Source organism: Tachypleus tridentatus, chromosome 10 (genome assembly GCF_004210375.1).
Source record: "Tachypleus tridentatus isolate NWPU-2018 chromosome 10, ASM421037v1, whole genome shotgun sequence".
Lineage (NCBI taxonomy): Eukaryota > Metazoa > Arthropoda > Merostomata > Xiphosura > Limulidae > Tachypleus > Tachypleus tridentatus.
The window spans coordinates 112,048,361-112,063,967 of NC_134834.1; the positions used below are offsets into that span (position 1 = coordinate 112,048,361).

Sequence of the window (15,607 nt, forward strand, 5' to 3'; positions counted from 1 at the left end):
GTGAAGAAACAGAAATATTGGTAATATGAGGATAGTTATCTAGATTTCAGTTTTACTTCAGTAGATGTCAGTCATGAAGAATGTCCACAGTGTCTATTATGTCTAACAGTTTTGGCTCCAGGGTGCCTGCTTTCAAGTAAACTAAAATGTGATTTAGAGACCAATCATTCCTAACATGGCTAACAAATCCCGTGATTATTCTATCAGAAAGCTAAAAGAATTGAAAGAACAAAAAGGTACATTTTGAAACGAACATCGATACCAAGCAATACTTTACTAGTATCCTGCAAGGTGGCGTATAGAGTCGGGAAATGTAAAAAGCCTCGCACCCGTGCCGAAGAACTAATTTTACTGACTGCAGTGGATATGGTGAACATTATGGGTTGGTGAATCTGCAGAAGACTGCTTCCAAAGGTGTATTTAACCAACAGTATTATCAGTTGTAGAATCCAAAACATGGTCAAAGATCTCAAAGATTAGCTATTGAGAAAATGAAAGGAAAGGGATTTAGGTTACAGCTGGACAAGGTGACAGAGAGTAACAAGGATGTTCACTTGATTTGTTACATCAGCTGGACAAGGTGACGGATAGTAACAAGGATGTTCATTTGATTTGTTACACCAGCTGGACAAGATGACAGATAGTAACAAGGATGTTCACTTGATTTGTTACACCAGCTGGACAAGGTGACGGATAGTAACAAGGATGTTCACTTGATTTGTTACACCAGCTGGACAAGATGACAGAGTAACAAGGATGTTCATTTGATTTGTTACATCAGCTAGACAAGGTGACGGATAGTAACAAGGATGTTCATTTGATTTGTTACATCAGCTGGACAAGGTGACAGATAGTAACAAGGATGTTCATTTGATTTGTTATACTAGCTAGACAAGGTGACAGAGAGTAACAAGGATGTTCATTTGATTTGTTACATCAGCTAGACAAGGTGACAGAGAGTAACAAGGATGTTCATTTGATTTGTTACACCAGCTGGACAAGGTGACGGATAGTAACAAGGATGTTCACTTGATTTGTTACACCAGCTGGACAAGATGACAGAGTAACAAGGATGTTCATTTGATTTGTTACATCAGCTGGACAAGGTGACAGATAGTAACAAGGATGTTCACTTGATTTGTTACATCAGCTGGACAAGGTGACAGATAGTAACAAGGATGTTCATTTGATTTGTTACACCAGCTAGACAAGGTGACAGATAGTAACAAGGATGTTCATTTGATTTGTTACACCAGCTAGACAAGGTGACAGATAGTAACAAGGTTGTTCATTTGATTTGTTACACCAGCTAAACAAGGTGACAGATAGTAACAAGGATGTTCATTTGATTTGTTATACCAGCTAGACAAGGTGACAGATAGTAACAAGGATGTACATTTGATTTGTTACACCAGCTAGACAAGGTGACGAATAGTAACAAGGATGTTCATTTGATTTGCTACACCAGCTAGACAAGGTGATGGATAGTAACAAGGATGTTTATTTGATTTGTTACACCAGCTAGACAAGGTGATGGATAGTAACAAGGAGGTTCATTTGATTTGTTACACCAGCTAGACAAGGTGACAGATAGTAACAAGGATGTTCATTTGATTTGTTATACCAGCTAGACAAGGTGACAGATAGTAACAAGGATGTACATTTGATTTGTTACACCAGCTAGACAAGGTGACAGATAGTAACAAGGATGTTCATTTGATTTGTTACACCAGCTACAAGGATGTTCATTTGGTTTGTTACAAGGTGATGGATAGTAACAAGGATGTTTATTTGATTTGTTACACCAGCTAGACAAGGTGATGGATAGTAACAAGGAGGTTCATTTGATTTGTTACACCAGCTAGACAAGGTGATGGATAGTAACAAGGATGTTCATTTGATTTGTTACACCAGCTAGATAAGGTGATGGATAGTAACAAGGATGTTCATTTGATTTGTTACACCAGCTAGATAAGGTGATGGATAGTAACAAGGATGTTCATTTGATTTGTTCTACATGGTTCATGGATGGTGACAAAATTGTGGAAGACTGGAAGACCTTCTCTTTTGTAAAAGTATCGCTACAGGTACAAAGGCTTAAGACTTGTTTGAGATCCTTGATACTTTTATGTATGAAAATAACTTAGACTGGACTAAGTGCACTGGCATCTGTACCTATGGTGGTTGCTCTGTGTCTGGTTGTTACGGAGGATTACACGCACTCATTGGGAGCAAAGCTTTTGATGTACTGTGCCCCTCTGTATGTTCCACAGGAAAGCCCTTGCATGAAAGCACCTGAGTCCTGCACTGAACCTAATCCTGGAAAGTGTGTTGAAAGTGGTGAACTATATAAAAACTTGGCCACAGAAGTGATCTTTTTTTTTTTTAAACTGTCTGAGGATATGGGATCTGAGCACACATCTTTGTTGTACTATTGCAGCTTGCAATGGCTCTCCTGTGTTTTCAAATTATGACAGGAATTCTTCTCTTATCTTGAAGTAAAAGAACACAAATATGCTCAAAACTTCATGGTTACTGATTTTTTGAGTCAAAATTAGCACATCAATGCAATCTTTTCAAAAACCTGAATGCAGTGTATACCTCTCTGCAGGGAAGCCATATGAATGTTCTGAAACTTGCAGAGAAGGATTTAGCCTTCAGAAAAAGTTACTATGGAAAAAAAAAATGAATAAAGATGGTGACAAAGACTGTTTCCTCCTGCTGCAGCAGTTTGTTACATCCAGTGAAGTTGATTTGACCCACGAACTAAAATCTTTTATTGAGGAGCATCTGACACAGCTCAGTGACTGGTTTGAAAATTACTTTCCAGAAGATATGGAGAAGTTTGCATGGATCCAAGACCCATTTGATGCTAAGGCCCCATCTGGATTTAACTCTGCAGAAGAAGAAAATCTTATTTAACTGTCTTGTAACAAAACTTCAAAAACAAAATATGGCAGCATGGAACTTACAGTTTTGGATATCAGTAAAAGATGAATATTCACTGCTATATGCTAAAGCTCAGTGAATCCTGATTCCATTTGCGACATCATATCTCTGTGAAGCTGGGTTTTTGTAGGTTGATGTGATGAAAAGCAAGTACTGTGTGAAAATCAATGTAAAACAGGTAATGAGGGTGGCAGTGTCCAATCATATTCCAAGGTTTGAGAAGCTGTGCAATGCCCAACAAGTGCACACATCCCATTAGCAATTGTGGTTATTCAAAAACTGTTTGATAACTGGTTGGGTCCCTTTATACTAGTATAATTTGTCTAGTAGTCTACTAATTAGTGTGTTATCACTATTTTGGACTGATCTAACTTACCTCCAAATGGTAGTACCTTATTATTATTATTTTTTCTTTACTTTAGAGAGCAGTCACCTTCCGACAACTGTCTGCAGGCAGTAAAGGGTGATACAGATGTAGGACGTTGTAGGCCTGAGCATCCACATCTTGCTCTCCTAATTTCTATATCTATTTCTACTCCTTTATTTCTTATATGAGATTGGCAAATGGAGATTAAGACTGATAGATGGTGTGTCCCCACTGAAATGTGGGTCCTACTTCAGTCACCTCCAAGACCTAGGTTACATTTTATATCCCATATTATAGTTTGTACCCAGGGATATTTTCAATTGGTGCAGCATTTTTGTTTCAGCTTGTTTTTTATGTTATAACAAACTAATATAATTAGTCAGAGATTTGGATTTGCTGTTTTTAATGCATTCCTTCCTTTTGATTTTGTTTATTTGAATATATTAGTATTAATTTTTTCTAATATATATAAATAATGTATAATAATTGAAATTTTACTGTATATTACAAAATACTAGTTCACTAAAACACAACCAAGACAAGAAGACTAAACATTAGTTTTATATTACTGGATGCATAACATGAGTGTATATTCATTGCATCAATGCAAGTTACATAATGTTAGGTAGGCATGATTGGAAGATCAGTATAATAAAAATAATAAATGAGACTTAAGCTACATTTGTATTTTCATGTTATGAGCCATTCTAACATGAAAAAATATTCATATTTATTTCCTATTCTTTCAATGATAACTATGAGGTTGATCAAGTGACAGACCCCACATAGAAAATAACAAAGTCTTACTGAAAACAAATGTTTGAAGTGTATTTTGGGGGTTTTATACATTATGCAAATAATATTTGAGATTTTTGGGCTGAAGAATAGTTTTTAATCATAACATGAAAATCACTTTGTGCTCAGACTAGTGCAGCTCAGAATTAATGCAGTGGTCTTGTTTCATCTTGTTTCCATTTATCCAACTGTTCAAAATGTGAAATAATGCTGAAATCTTTGTTAGTAAACATTGAAGATATAGATAAAATTTAATAACACAGCTATCTCATAATCATCAGATACAAGCCAACCTTTACCATCCCTCAAGGGTCCTACTTCCTATTTAACATTTTATTTATCATTAGTATATTAAAGAAATCCTTACTGTTAATTTGTACATTTCTAGTCAACCTTTACCATCCCTCAAGGGTCCTACTCCATATTTAAAATTTTATTTATCATTAATATATTTAAAGAAATCCTTACTGTTAATTTGTACATTTCTAGTCAACCTTTACCATCCCTCAAGGGTCCTACTTCCTATTTAACATTTTATTTATCATTAGTATATTTAAAGAAATCCTTACTGTTAATTTGTACATTTCTAGTCAACCTTTACCATCCCTCAAGGGTCCTACACCCTATTTAACATTGTATTTATCATTAATATATTTAAAGAAATCCTTACTGTTAATTTGTACATTTCTAGTCAACTTTTACCATCCCTCAAGGGTCTTACTTCCTATTTAACATTTTATTTATCATTAATATATTTAAATAAATCCTTACTGTTAATTTGTACATTTCTAGTCAACCTTTCCTCATACATCATTTTTGATGTCCTAACTTACTGTTTCACTAACTTTATTCTATATCTTCTAAATCTCCTGTCATACCAGTCAATTTAAAGTGTTAAACTTTATTAAAGCCCCCCAAAAGAGTGGGCAATAAAATCCCCAAATACATATTTTTAAATTTTTAAATATTCAAGATAAATATATTCCTTAGAGAAATAAAATGGTAGCTGCAAGTAAAAAAATCATGTTGGCTTGCTAAGAGTTTAATGAGAGAAAATTAAAGATAAATATTAATAAAGTTTCTCTAGGCTAGGCTTATAAATTTACACTGAAATCCTTTGCACATTAGGGTCAGTGACTAACTTAGCTTGTGTGTATTATTTTTTTTAATCCACGTGGACTGTCTATACATGTTACAACATGTAACAAGAAATCACAGTGGATACGTCATCAACTATATTTGTGTATTTTCTTTGTGTTTAGGCTTAAGACCAAAACAGTGAGTATAAGAGATGTGTTCCTGAGATTTTAAATATTAATATTTTGTTGTAGTTGATCATAATTAAAGATATTTTAACAAATAACACATGTTATATTAAAATAGAAGGTAAATATTACTAATTTTGAACTTCTTTTGTATATATTTTAAACCTATCTCAAGAGTGGGTCCTTTCTCAATTTTATTTTTTGCACATGTTACATTTTTGTTTAAGTCTTATGTTGGTACTTTTCTTTCCTTATAGATTATTGAAGACACTGGCGATGTGTTAATGTACTTCATACAAGAGCAGACAGTCAATTCAATATATAGTCTAAAATAGACTCTCTATTTATAGACTAGGTTTCTTCCTAATTGTTTTCTTATGAAGTGTCTGTATTTCTTATTTTTAACTTTTTTCATAACTAATAAAAGTACGTGTAACATGTGTGACTAATGGATTGATATATGAAATCTCATTAAGGTAAAATATAAGAAAAGCTCATAAATACCAATTTGGATTTTTAATATAATATTTCTAAGTTCTGGTATTAATGAAAGCTTAAAATTAATTTTAAGAACAGTCATATAAAAGGGAACTTTTAAAACCTGTTGAAGTTAAAAAACAACATAATTCTCTTAATAAAAATGTGGTCCGTAACTAAAGCTACAATATGGAGAAAGATTCTTTGAACTACAACCTGGTGGCTGGGCAGTTACAGTGCTAATAAAATGGGTTTGATAAACAGCCTATTGTGTGACTTTCTGCTTCAAACAAAACTAATTTAAGACACAGTTAACCTTATATGGCTAATTATAAGTGGAAACATGTCTGATTTTTTCAAAGCACTGTAAGAATTGGCCAGTCAATTTTCAGAGATCTGATATTCTGAATGAACCGTAAGATACTTTCACAAAATTAAGTATACGTTTTCATGAAACACATTAGATCATCAGGTATATTTGCATAAAACTGCTTTTGTATCCTGATAGTAGGTGAGAGTAATATTCCACTATTGTGTAACATTTATTTCAATTACTATAAAACATTTGTGTAAAAGAACATTTATATTTAACAGAGCAACCTAATTTGTAATGTATATGTAGATTTTAATAGAAATATTTAACATTGTCCATCATTACTTTTAAATATGTGTTAACGTGAGCAAAAATGAAAGTAATTTTAAAATATTTGCTTTGTCAGGAAACTCTGGTATACAGAGGATACATGTGCAGCCTATATTGTACGATCAATTATATTTCAACCAAACAATAGTGAATGTTTTTATTGGAATAAATGGACACCTTAAACTTAGTTGTTGAATAAGATAATACTTATTAATCGTATGAGAACATTGATTTAGTTTTGATTTCAGTGATAACTTTTAAAATTATTTTGTAGTATTGATAAACAGGAATATAGAAAGTTTAGAAATAATATTGTTTTGCTTTTACCGAACAAAAAATACTGTCAAAACATGTGGCCACTAGATGGCAGCAAAGCAGAAGGTGAGTTTTGTACTCTTTCAAAATTTGTACTCTTCTAAAATTTCTTTGGAAAATCAAAATAATTCCAGATATAGGTAATGAGTATATCTAGTATGTTTGGTAAAATCCTAAAATGTAAAATTCGTGTTTGTTTGTTTTTTTACTGTTCGAAATTCCGACTAGTTTTCCGTATTACGTCATTTCCGTCAACAACACCATGCGTCGTTGATTCGGATACTAATAGCAGTATATAAATACAAAGACAGCTGATTGAAAATGTCAATCGTAGTTGTTAGGCTGGAAGAGGAGGGAAGTAGCGTGAAGTTTAACGCTACAATAGTTAATTTTTAATAAAAACATGCCTTTCATAGGGAAAGATTGGAGATCCCCGGGTGAGGCATGGGTAAAAACAGACGAAGGGTGGGAAAAGAAGAAAATTCTTGAGCAGTTAAATCGTAATATTCAGAAAAGGCAAGTAGGCTTAGTTACTTGGTTTTGTTAAAGATATAAACTGCTTTCTTTAGTTATTTAGTGGTTGATGTGGTTTGAATGTAGACATGATTGAAGAACCCTGCTATTTGAACAAGTTTGTTTACTGTGTTATAGCGTAACATATTGGCTTAATTGTTTACTGTTTTGCAGCGTAACATATTGGCTTAATTGTTTTCTGTTTTACGAAGGTAACATTGAATTGTTAATTCATTAATTTGTAGGTAGGTTTAAAGTTAGTCATTTTTAAGATTTCAGTTCTTGTGTCCTTTCGTTTTCAGAAAAAGTTGTAAAACAACCAGTTTTGGAATGTTTGTAGTTGCAGTACGACAGCTTTTATTTTTTAGTGAAACATTTGAAATATTGTCTTATCAAAACTGGTTTAGTCTGATATTTAAAAAATCTGTATTCTTAAACCTTTTTGATTTGGTAAAGTTTAAGCATTAATAAACGTGTAAAGTGTACACTAACAGTGAGACGTAAGAAGAGAAATATAAATTATTGTTGGTTGATACCCGATTTTATCCGAATGTCGACATCAACCATGGCTGACCCAAGAAAGCAATATTATTTATTTATCCTAAAATGATTTTGCTTTAAACTGAAAGTAAGAAAAGTAATTCGAATATACTCTTTGGCAGTAAAAAGATGTAATATAATGTGTCAAATTTTCATCTTCTAAACATTAAAATATTCATTGGAAAATAAGTTACTCTGAACATGCAATTTTTTTTTTTTTTTATAATTGTAGTTGTCTCAAATCAATCATGAACGTGTGTTACTTTGTTAGAACTGCTAAATATATGTTAACATTATTTAAATTAATAGTGGCGCGCGTGTGTGTGTGTGAATATATATAAAAACTGTATTGCTGATCATGTTTATTATAGGATGTGAAAGAATCTTCAAAATTGATATGGAGGCTCATTAGGTTCGTGTGAAGGTACATAAACGTTTTTCGTTTTGTAGTTTTTATGGGCGTTTTTCTCTTTTCAGTTATATGTAAAGAAAGTATGAATTCACATAATCTTTCGTCCACCTAGTATTCAATAAACTAGTGCATAATTATTTTGAATCTTTAAATATATCTTGCAAGTTACACAAATGTATTAGTTAATTCGATGTGGGCAAAACTTTAAAACGAACTTTGTTTTTACGCAGCAATAGAAATAACAGTTTGAAGTGATTGATGTAAAAAGAAGTCTTGATTATACGTTATTAGGTAACTAAAGTTGTATACACTTCCTTCATAAACAGTTTAATTCAGATATTTCATAGTAATTGTTCCCTGACTTCGAATACAAACACGATAGTAAGTTTTATTTCTTATATCTTGGGCGATTTAATAATTTTCGTAGAGGACAGTTTCATTTTTAGTCGTTGAACCAGCTGTGTTTTTATATGCGTTTCTCGACCATCTGATTGTGGTATTTAAAATGCCCGCTTGGTTTAATAGTATCGCTGAAGAACATTGTTTTGGGTCATAGTGTTACACTGTTGTTTGTGAGCCTTAAGAATGTTGTAATTAGAGTGAGAAGGTTGATAAAGAACGAAATTTTGCTCGTAATTTAACCAGCTGTCTTGCATCACTTGGTAACTATTTTTAGATACAACTTACGTACGTACAAAGAATTTAGTGAAGATATTAACGTATGTTGTTTTTTTCCGAACAAGTATTATATCTACCACTTGTCTGAGGTATCTGTTGTATCTTGTACACTGTTAAATATAGCTTTATTCGAAGAATAGTTTTAGAAAGTAATGCTTAGTTTGAAACTTCTGTAGCATTTTACATGCTACAAACTCGTAGTGTTACGAAACGCTATCGTTAGTGTCTTGCTTAAATAATCTGAAACAATGAGCTGTTTAAATCGTTTTTGTAATTTCATTTTTATTTGATATTTTAATGAAAATTTATTAATTAACTACCAATTATATGCGTTTAATAATAGTACTACACGAAGTTAATGGAGAAGCTTTGATTTCTTAAGTTTTTATAAGTTTGATTGGGCTGTTTTTCCACTCTTAACAAATTTACGTTTCTTACATATGTAAAAATATATCGGTGTAACGTGTTGATTCGTTCTAACCTACTATTAGACACAATGCTTACAACAGTATTTTACACACTGTCTACCATTAGTGTAGCTTTCGTGTATCCTTATGTGATTAAAACGCCAGTAGCTTCATTGTGCTATCTTTATTTTTGTACGAAAATACCTGTTTTCCACTGACTTCTGTTTAATAAACTAGCAAATACCTTGTAGACTTTCGGTATACATAGTTTAATCGAACGTTACGAGTAGCTGGGCGCACGCAGTTTATTGAATGGGCAGTTTTGTCCTTGGGGAACGTTAGCAGTCACTGTCCTTTTTCCCGCGCTGTGATTGAATAATTTTTAGTCCAATTTTATGTGCAAAAACGGCTCGTTTGGGTTGAGAAAATATTTTACATAGAAGGTCGAAACGTTGTTCGCTCTTCTATGTAAAATATTTTCTCAACCCAAACGAGCCGTTTTTGCATATAAATTTCTCAACAAGTGGGTTTCTCGACATCACTAATTTTTAGTCCAGTGCATCTATAATAAAAGATATCTAAGACGTTCTTATGCACCTACCACGTGGACGTGTTTTTTACAGTAGTAGTTTTAGACGTAATTGAATTAAGATTAGTCATATACCTTTTAATCTACTTCAAGGCGCCTAAACGGTTTCAAGGCTTTTTGCTAGGTTTACGTAGTATGTAATGTTTGTAGCTGTAATAACTAAGTCAAGGATTTGGGTTAGAATATAAGTTTTGTAGTTTGGTGTATACCGGAAGCTAAGGTGTGAGAAGTCTGTCTGGTTTTGAGCTGTATGATTTTAAAGCTGTTATTAATTAGGTCTTGCAATATCTAATCACAATTTTAACTGTTGTCCTTCGTAATGATGGTTTTAAGTTTGTTGTAAATCGAGGAGAAACCGTGCACATGTAATTATTAATATTTGAGTATTTTCTTGTACTAAAATGTATCTTTTACTCTTTAGTATGTTTGTTATACTGATCGTAACGTACTCCTAGTAGATGTGTTGTGCATCTGTTTATATCGTACCGATTTTAACGTACTACTAGTAGATGTGTCATACGTCTGTTTATATCGTACCGATCGTAACGTACTACTAGTAGATGTGTCATACGTCTGTTTATATCGTACCGATCGTAACGTACTACTAGTAGATGTGTCATACGTCTGTTTATATCGTACCGATTGTAACGCACATACGCCTGTTTATTAAATATTACGGTTGTTTCGTTTACCTCTTAACCTGTACAAGTTGGGAAGTATAATTCAGCAATGTGAGATCTTTTGGTATTGGGGTGTTTAATAAAAGCGCCACGTTGCGGTGCGAGTAGCCAACGTTTTTAGTTTACACCTCATCCTTTTTTATTTTTAAATTGGTAAATTATTTCATGTCCACTAACCAATGCCGGATTAAGGGTTTTTATTGGCCTTAAGCTTTTCAACTTCAAGACAGAACTTCTACGTGCAATAGATTTATAGTCGCAGCTTGAGGCCTCCTAATTAGTGTGGGCTTCAGTTCGGGAAGCCCATGCTTTAATCCGGAGTTTCCACTAACCATATGTGCTATTGATACGAGTGAAACCACGGCCATATGTCGTCTGTGGTGTTTAAACCAGTTGCCATTTGTTGATTGAAGTACTTAAATCAGTGGAAACACTCCTTTTGTCTTACACCTGGTGTGTATTTATTGTATGATTGTGAGACACTATTTCGCAATCGGGAAGTTTAGTGTGTGTATTGGTGCATTGTTTCGACAGAAACATAGAATCAGTCATAAGAGAATAGTAAGTTATTTTTAATTTTAAGTAGCCTTGAGAAATCTGAAATTAAACGACCCATAATGTTCAATATGTAGCAGTTGAAAGTTAACGAACTTCCTTCGGGTGAATCACTGATATTCTAGAAATGACGTGCAAAAACAGTCGATTCAGACGTATGTTTTTGTTTATATATCCATTGTTGACCGATATAAATCTGTCGGTTTCACTGAACTGAGACAAACTTGCCGATAATTCGTATCAGAAATGTTTAGGGCAGAAGTAGTCTATAGGAATTTTACTATGTCCTCTAGTTTAACTTTTATCTTTATTCTATATTTAGTATTATTTTACTTGTCATAAAGCATGAGGAACTGTATTGAGAATGCAGTGTTTAAAATGGTAATAGGCCTAATATTAATGTGTTGAGACGAGTACAATTGTAGTCATTCACCGCCGACTTGTATAATTTCAAATTATTTTCGTTTGTTTTATCTGGGAGAGGCGTTACGCCTAGATATGTCGCTGATTAAAATGTTGATTATGTAAGGCGAATTTTGTTTCGATTTTTTGCGATGTAGTCACACACCTGATTATCCTCGGTTCGTTAGTTTCAGTACCATATAATTGGTGAACAGTTTTTAAGAATGTTGACCTATTTATTAATCGTACAGTTGATATGTGTTGTCTTCAGAAAGCAGAACGATTGTAATACATTCGTATTTTTAGACTTTCGTGGTTTTCTCTTGTCTTTCCTTATCTTGGCGCAGATAGACTAGCTGCTTTGTGCCATAAAACACTAAATCAACCAATCAATCAGCTTTTCCTTATGTGTGTTTGCAACCTCATTAAATAAGAGATACCGAGTAGTAACGGGCACCAGGTGGTGCCTGTGTCGTGATGAGAAAAACATGATTTTCCAGTGTCGCAGGAATTGAAGGAGTTATTTATCAATTCTCTTTAGTCAGATTGGTGTAGAGGAAGCACCAGCGCCTCCTTTCTTCGAAATTTTCGTTATTAAAGTTTTTGTAAGACAAACTGTCAGAAGCTACTAAAATAAAACTTGATGCACAGACAAAATTACGGAGGGCGGGAGAAAGGGGGAATAGTTGCTCCAACGTTTTCGCTATAATATGTGGTATACAAACGACATTGATAAGAATTTGGACTTTTTGCACCCTTTCGTACTTCCGTCCGAATACGACGTATATTGTCGTGTTAAGTAACATCAACAATTTCAGAGTTCCTACGTTATTTCAAGTATTTAAGAATTGTGTTCTTGTTTACTGACTTTGAACAAATACAAGTTATTTGGTCCGCACTGAACGAGAAATTCAGTCTTTCGGATTTGTGCATAGTTCTAGGGCGAAAGAAAATATAACGAATTGTCTAACAACGCAAATAAATTTCCATAAATAATTGTCTCCCATTCGTTGTTAACTTAGTCCAGTTGACCACTCTGATAGCACATGTTCATTTTTTCTCTTGTATTTATGTGTATATGTAGTATCCAGCTGTTTATACGGGTCGTTCTTGGTATTTCAGAGCCATCGATAACTGAATGAAATAAAATCGGGCTCAGCTTCACTTAACCATGAACCATCATTGAACTGAGGAAATTTAGGTCACTAAAGTTAAAATGTTTCTCATCTAAGACGTTGAAGGTTAAATAATTTATTACTGTAGTAAAAAAGCGTTTCTTCCGTCAGAGTGTGGTGACCTTTTTTTTTTTTTTTTTTTACAGCTAGTCACGTGGTTCTTGTTGGTTGTATTTTGACTAATGAAATTGTCCTTGTGAAAATTTTATTTTTAACAACCACTAAGTAAAAGTGACATTAGAAATTAGCTTTGGAACTTTTTATCCTTTGGAACCTTGAAGATTTTTCAGTATTCGAAACATTTGCTAATGCATTATTTCTTTGAAATACTAGCATTCCTCTGAAAAAAACAAACAAACAAAACACTAAACACAAACATTTAATGTGTTAACGAAAACCCGAACTTGTGTTAATTTAAAGTATGGTGTATCAGTACTATAGAATTGTATAACTGAGTTACTTATTGGTTCTTAAAAAATTTAAGTTAGGAAACCATAAAATCTAGTCTTTGTTTTCAGTGACGTGTCTGAAGCTGTTTAATACCATTTAAGTCATTATTATTATTATTATTATTATTATTATTATTATAAGTGAACGAACGCAAAGGAGAATATAGTTTGTTTTTAATTTCGCACAAAGCTACACGAGGGCTATCTGTGCTCGCCGTCCCTAATTTAGCAGTGTAAGACTAGAGAGAAGCTAGTCATCACCACCCACCGCCAACTCTTGAGCTACTCTTTTACCAACGAATAGTGGGATTGATCGTCACATTATAACGTTTCCACAGCTCAAAGGGCGAGCATGTTTGGTGTGACCGGGATTCGAACCCCCGACCCTCAGATTACGAGTCGAACGCCATAGCCCACCTGGCCATGCTGGGCCCAAAGGAGAATAAATCCACCTCCGATAGACTTGTGTGTTGAATGACGCAATGGCGTCCGTCATCCATTTGAACCCAACAAAATCCAAAGTTAGTTTGAAATATAGGAAAATTGGCTCGTTGTGGATATTATATACTGTATAAATTTTTATTATGAGATTTGTTTTGATTGCAAGATTAGAATATAAAATTAGGACTAACCTGAATTTGCTAAACTTAAAGTATTGTTGCAACTACTATCGAATGTTCCCACCTGTTGAATCCAATACATTCTATTCATTATAAATAAGGCGGTGTATTATTAAATTATCTGTGTCTATTATGGAATGAAACGTAAATTCTGATCTACGCTCGCCAAGTGGAGGCTACAGTTTTTATCTCGTTTTGATTCGTTTATTAATGTTGTGATTTACGTTATTTAAATTTGCTGAAGTAAAGCGGAGTTAGTTCATAATGGATATTTCGATTTCAAGTGTTCGGACGCACGAATATACGTTGCCATAGCAATGGTTATGTGTCCCGTGCTGTTGCAGAATCTCACTTCGCTCGCTAGATTTCCCACAGTTTATTAAAATGTAGTATCATATTTTATGTGAAACTGTTTGTTTTACTTATCGACCGGTAGGACTATCTCCTTTAAATTTGTCGTTTGGAGATTTGTATATTTTTATGTGGGTGTATATCTGCAGTGTAATTCGTGAAAGTAACATTAAACTGTTTGTATTTCTCTGGTCTCCAGAGTTATCATCCAGTAACTAATTTACTGGAGTTTTAGTTGGTTTAATATTTTTTATTAGTAAATCGTGTACTTGTTTGCTATGATACATCAAAAAGCTCTGTTCTAGAGAGTACACTTCAGGTACATTACACGTACACGCTTGTTAGTGCGTGGTCTTGGCGTTGGGTGAGGCCCAAATAACTATCTCATGAACACTTTGGAGGAAGAGGTCAAGCACACCTGACCCTTCTGGGTATACAAATACCAAACAACGAGAGAGAAAGATGAACACTTTCGCAGATGTTCATCTCTCTCTCTCTCTCGTTGTTTGGATATATAAATTATGTATACCCGGGAGGGTCAGGTGCGCTTGACCTCTTCCTCCTTTCTTTTCATTGTTAGGTTGGACTGCTTAGTACATTTAAAGTTAATACATGAGGGCCAGAGTGATGACAGAGCAATGTATATGTATATTGTACTTTCAGATTCACAAGTCTGGCTCATAGGTGGCCTGTTTTATTATAGCACTAATTTATTATTATTGTTATATATTAATTATATTATTATTATTTTTTATTTATTTTATTTTGTTTACCTAATTTTAACTTAATGATCTATTTTATAAACTAATCGGGGTTAGGTGTTTAGGACTCTCTTCATCATATGTGCAATATCTGTCTAGTTCACACAAGTTCCCTTTTTTCTCCAATTTTTATCAAAATATTTTATTGTATTATGTAGGAGTCTATCTGGTATTGTTTGTATATTTGAATATTTATGCATGAACTTTGAAGTGGTTTGTACTCTGTATGCTGATGTAATTAGTGTATTCTGTAGTGGTTGGAGCTTGGTTTGTATTTGTTTTTCACTTATAATGATCCATGCAGGAGCTGCATAGTCTATTACTGGTCTAATGTACGTCTTGTATATTTTAATATTTTCTGGTGTTTTTCCGTAATTTTTACCAGTTAGACTCCTAGCATAGTTTATTCTTCGCCAAATTTTAGTTTTTGTTATTTACATGTTTTGTCCAGGTAAGTTTTGAATCACATGTTAATCCTAAATATTTTGCAGATGTAGCAGTCTGGAGAAGCTCTCCATTCATATAAATCTACGGTTGTGTTTTTTCACGTTTCGTTGATTTTGAAAATATTACTAATTATGTCTTCGCTGTGTTTATTTTAATTCTATATTTTTCACAATATTCACTTAATCTGTTTAGTTGTGGTTGTAAGTTAGTGGCTGCT

At 33.5% G+C, this 15,607-nt stretch overlaps 1 protein-coding gene across 2 annotated transcripts in view; it reads left to right on the forward strand.

The window, feature by feature from the left end:
• Positions 1 to 7,077: 7,077 nt before the first annotated feature.
• Positions 7,078 to 15,607, forward strand: part of LOC143230101 (F-box only protein 25-like) — a 73,790-nt gene continuing 65,260 nt past the window's right edge. The window contains exon 1 of one of the 2 annotated variants that reach the window (XM_076463147.1): positions 7,078 to 7,327. In XM_076463147.1, the coding sequence (XP_076319262.1) occupies positions 7,215 to 7,327 (113 nt within the window). In that variant the 5' untranslated portion in view covers positions 7,078 to 7,214. The remainder of the gene's footprint in view (positions 7,328 to 15,607) is intronic. The other variant, XM_076463148.1, reaches the window with a different exon arrangement.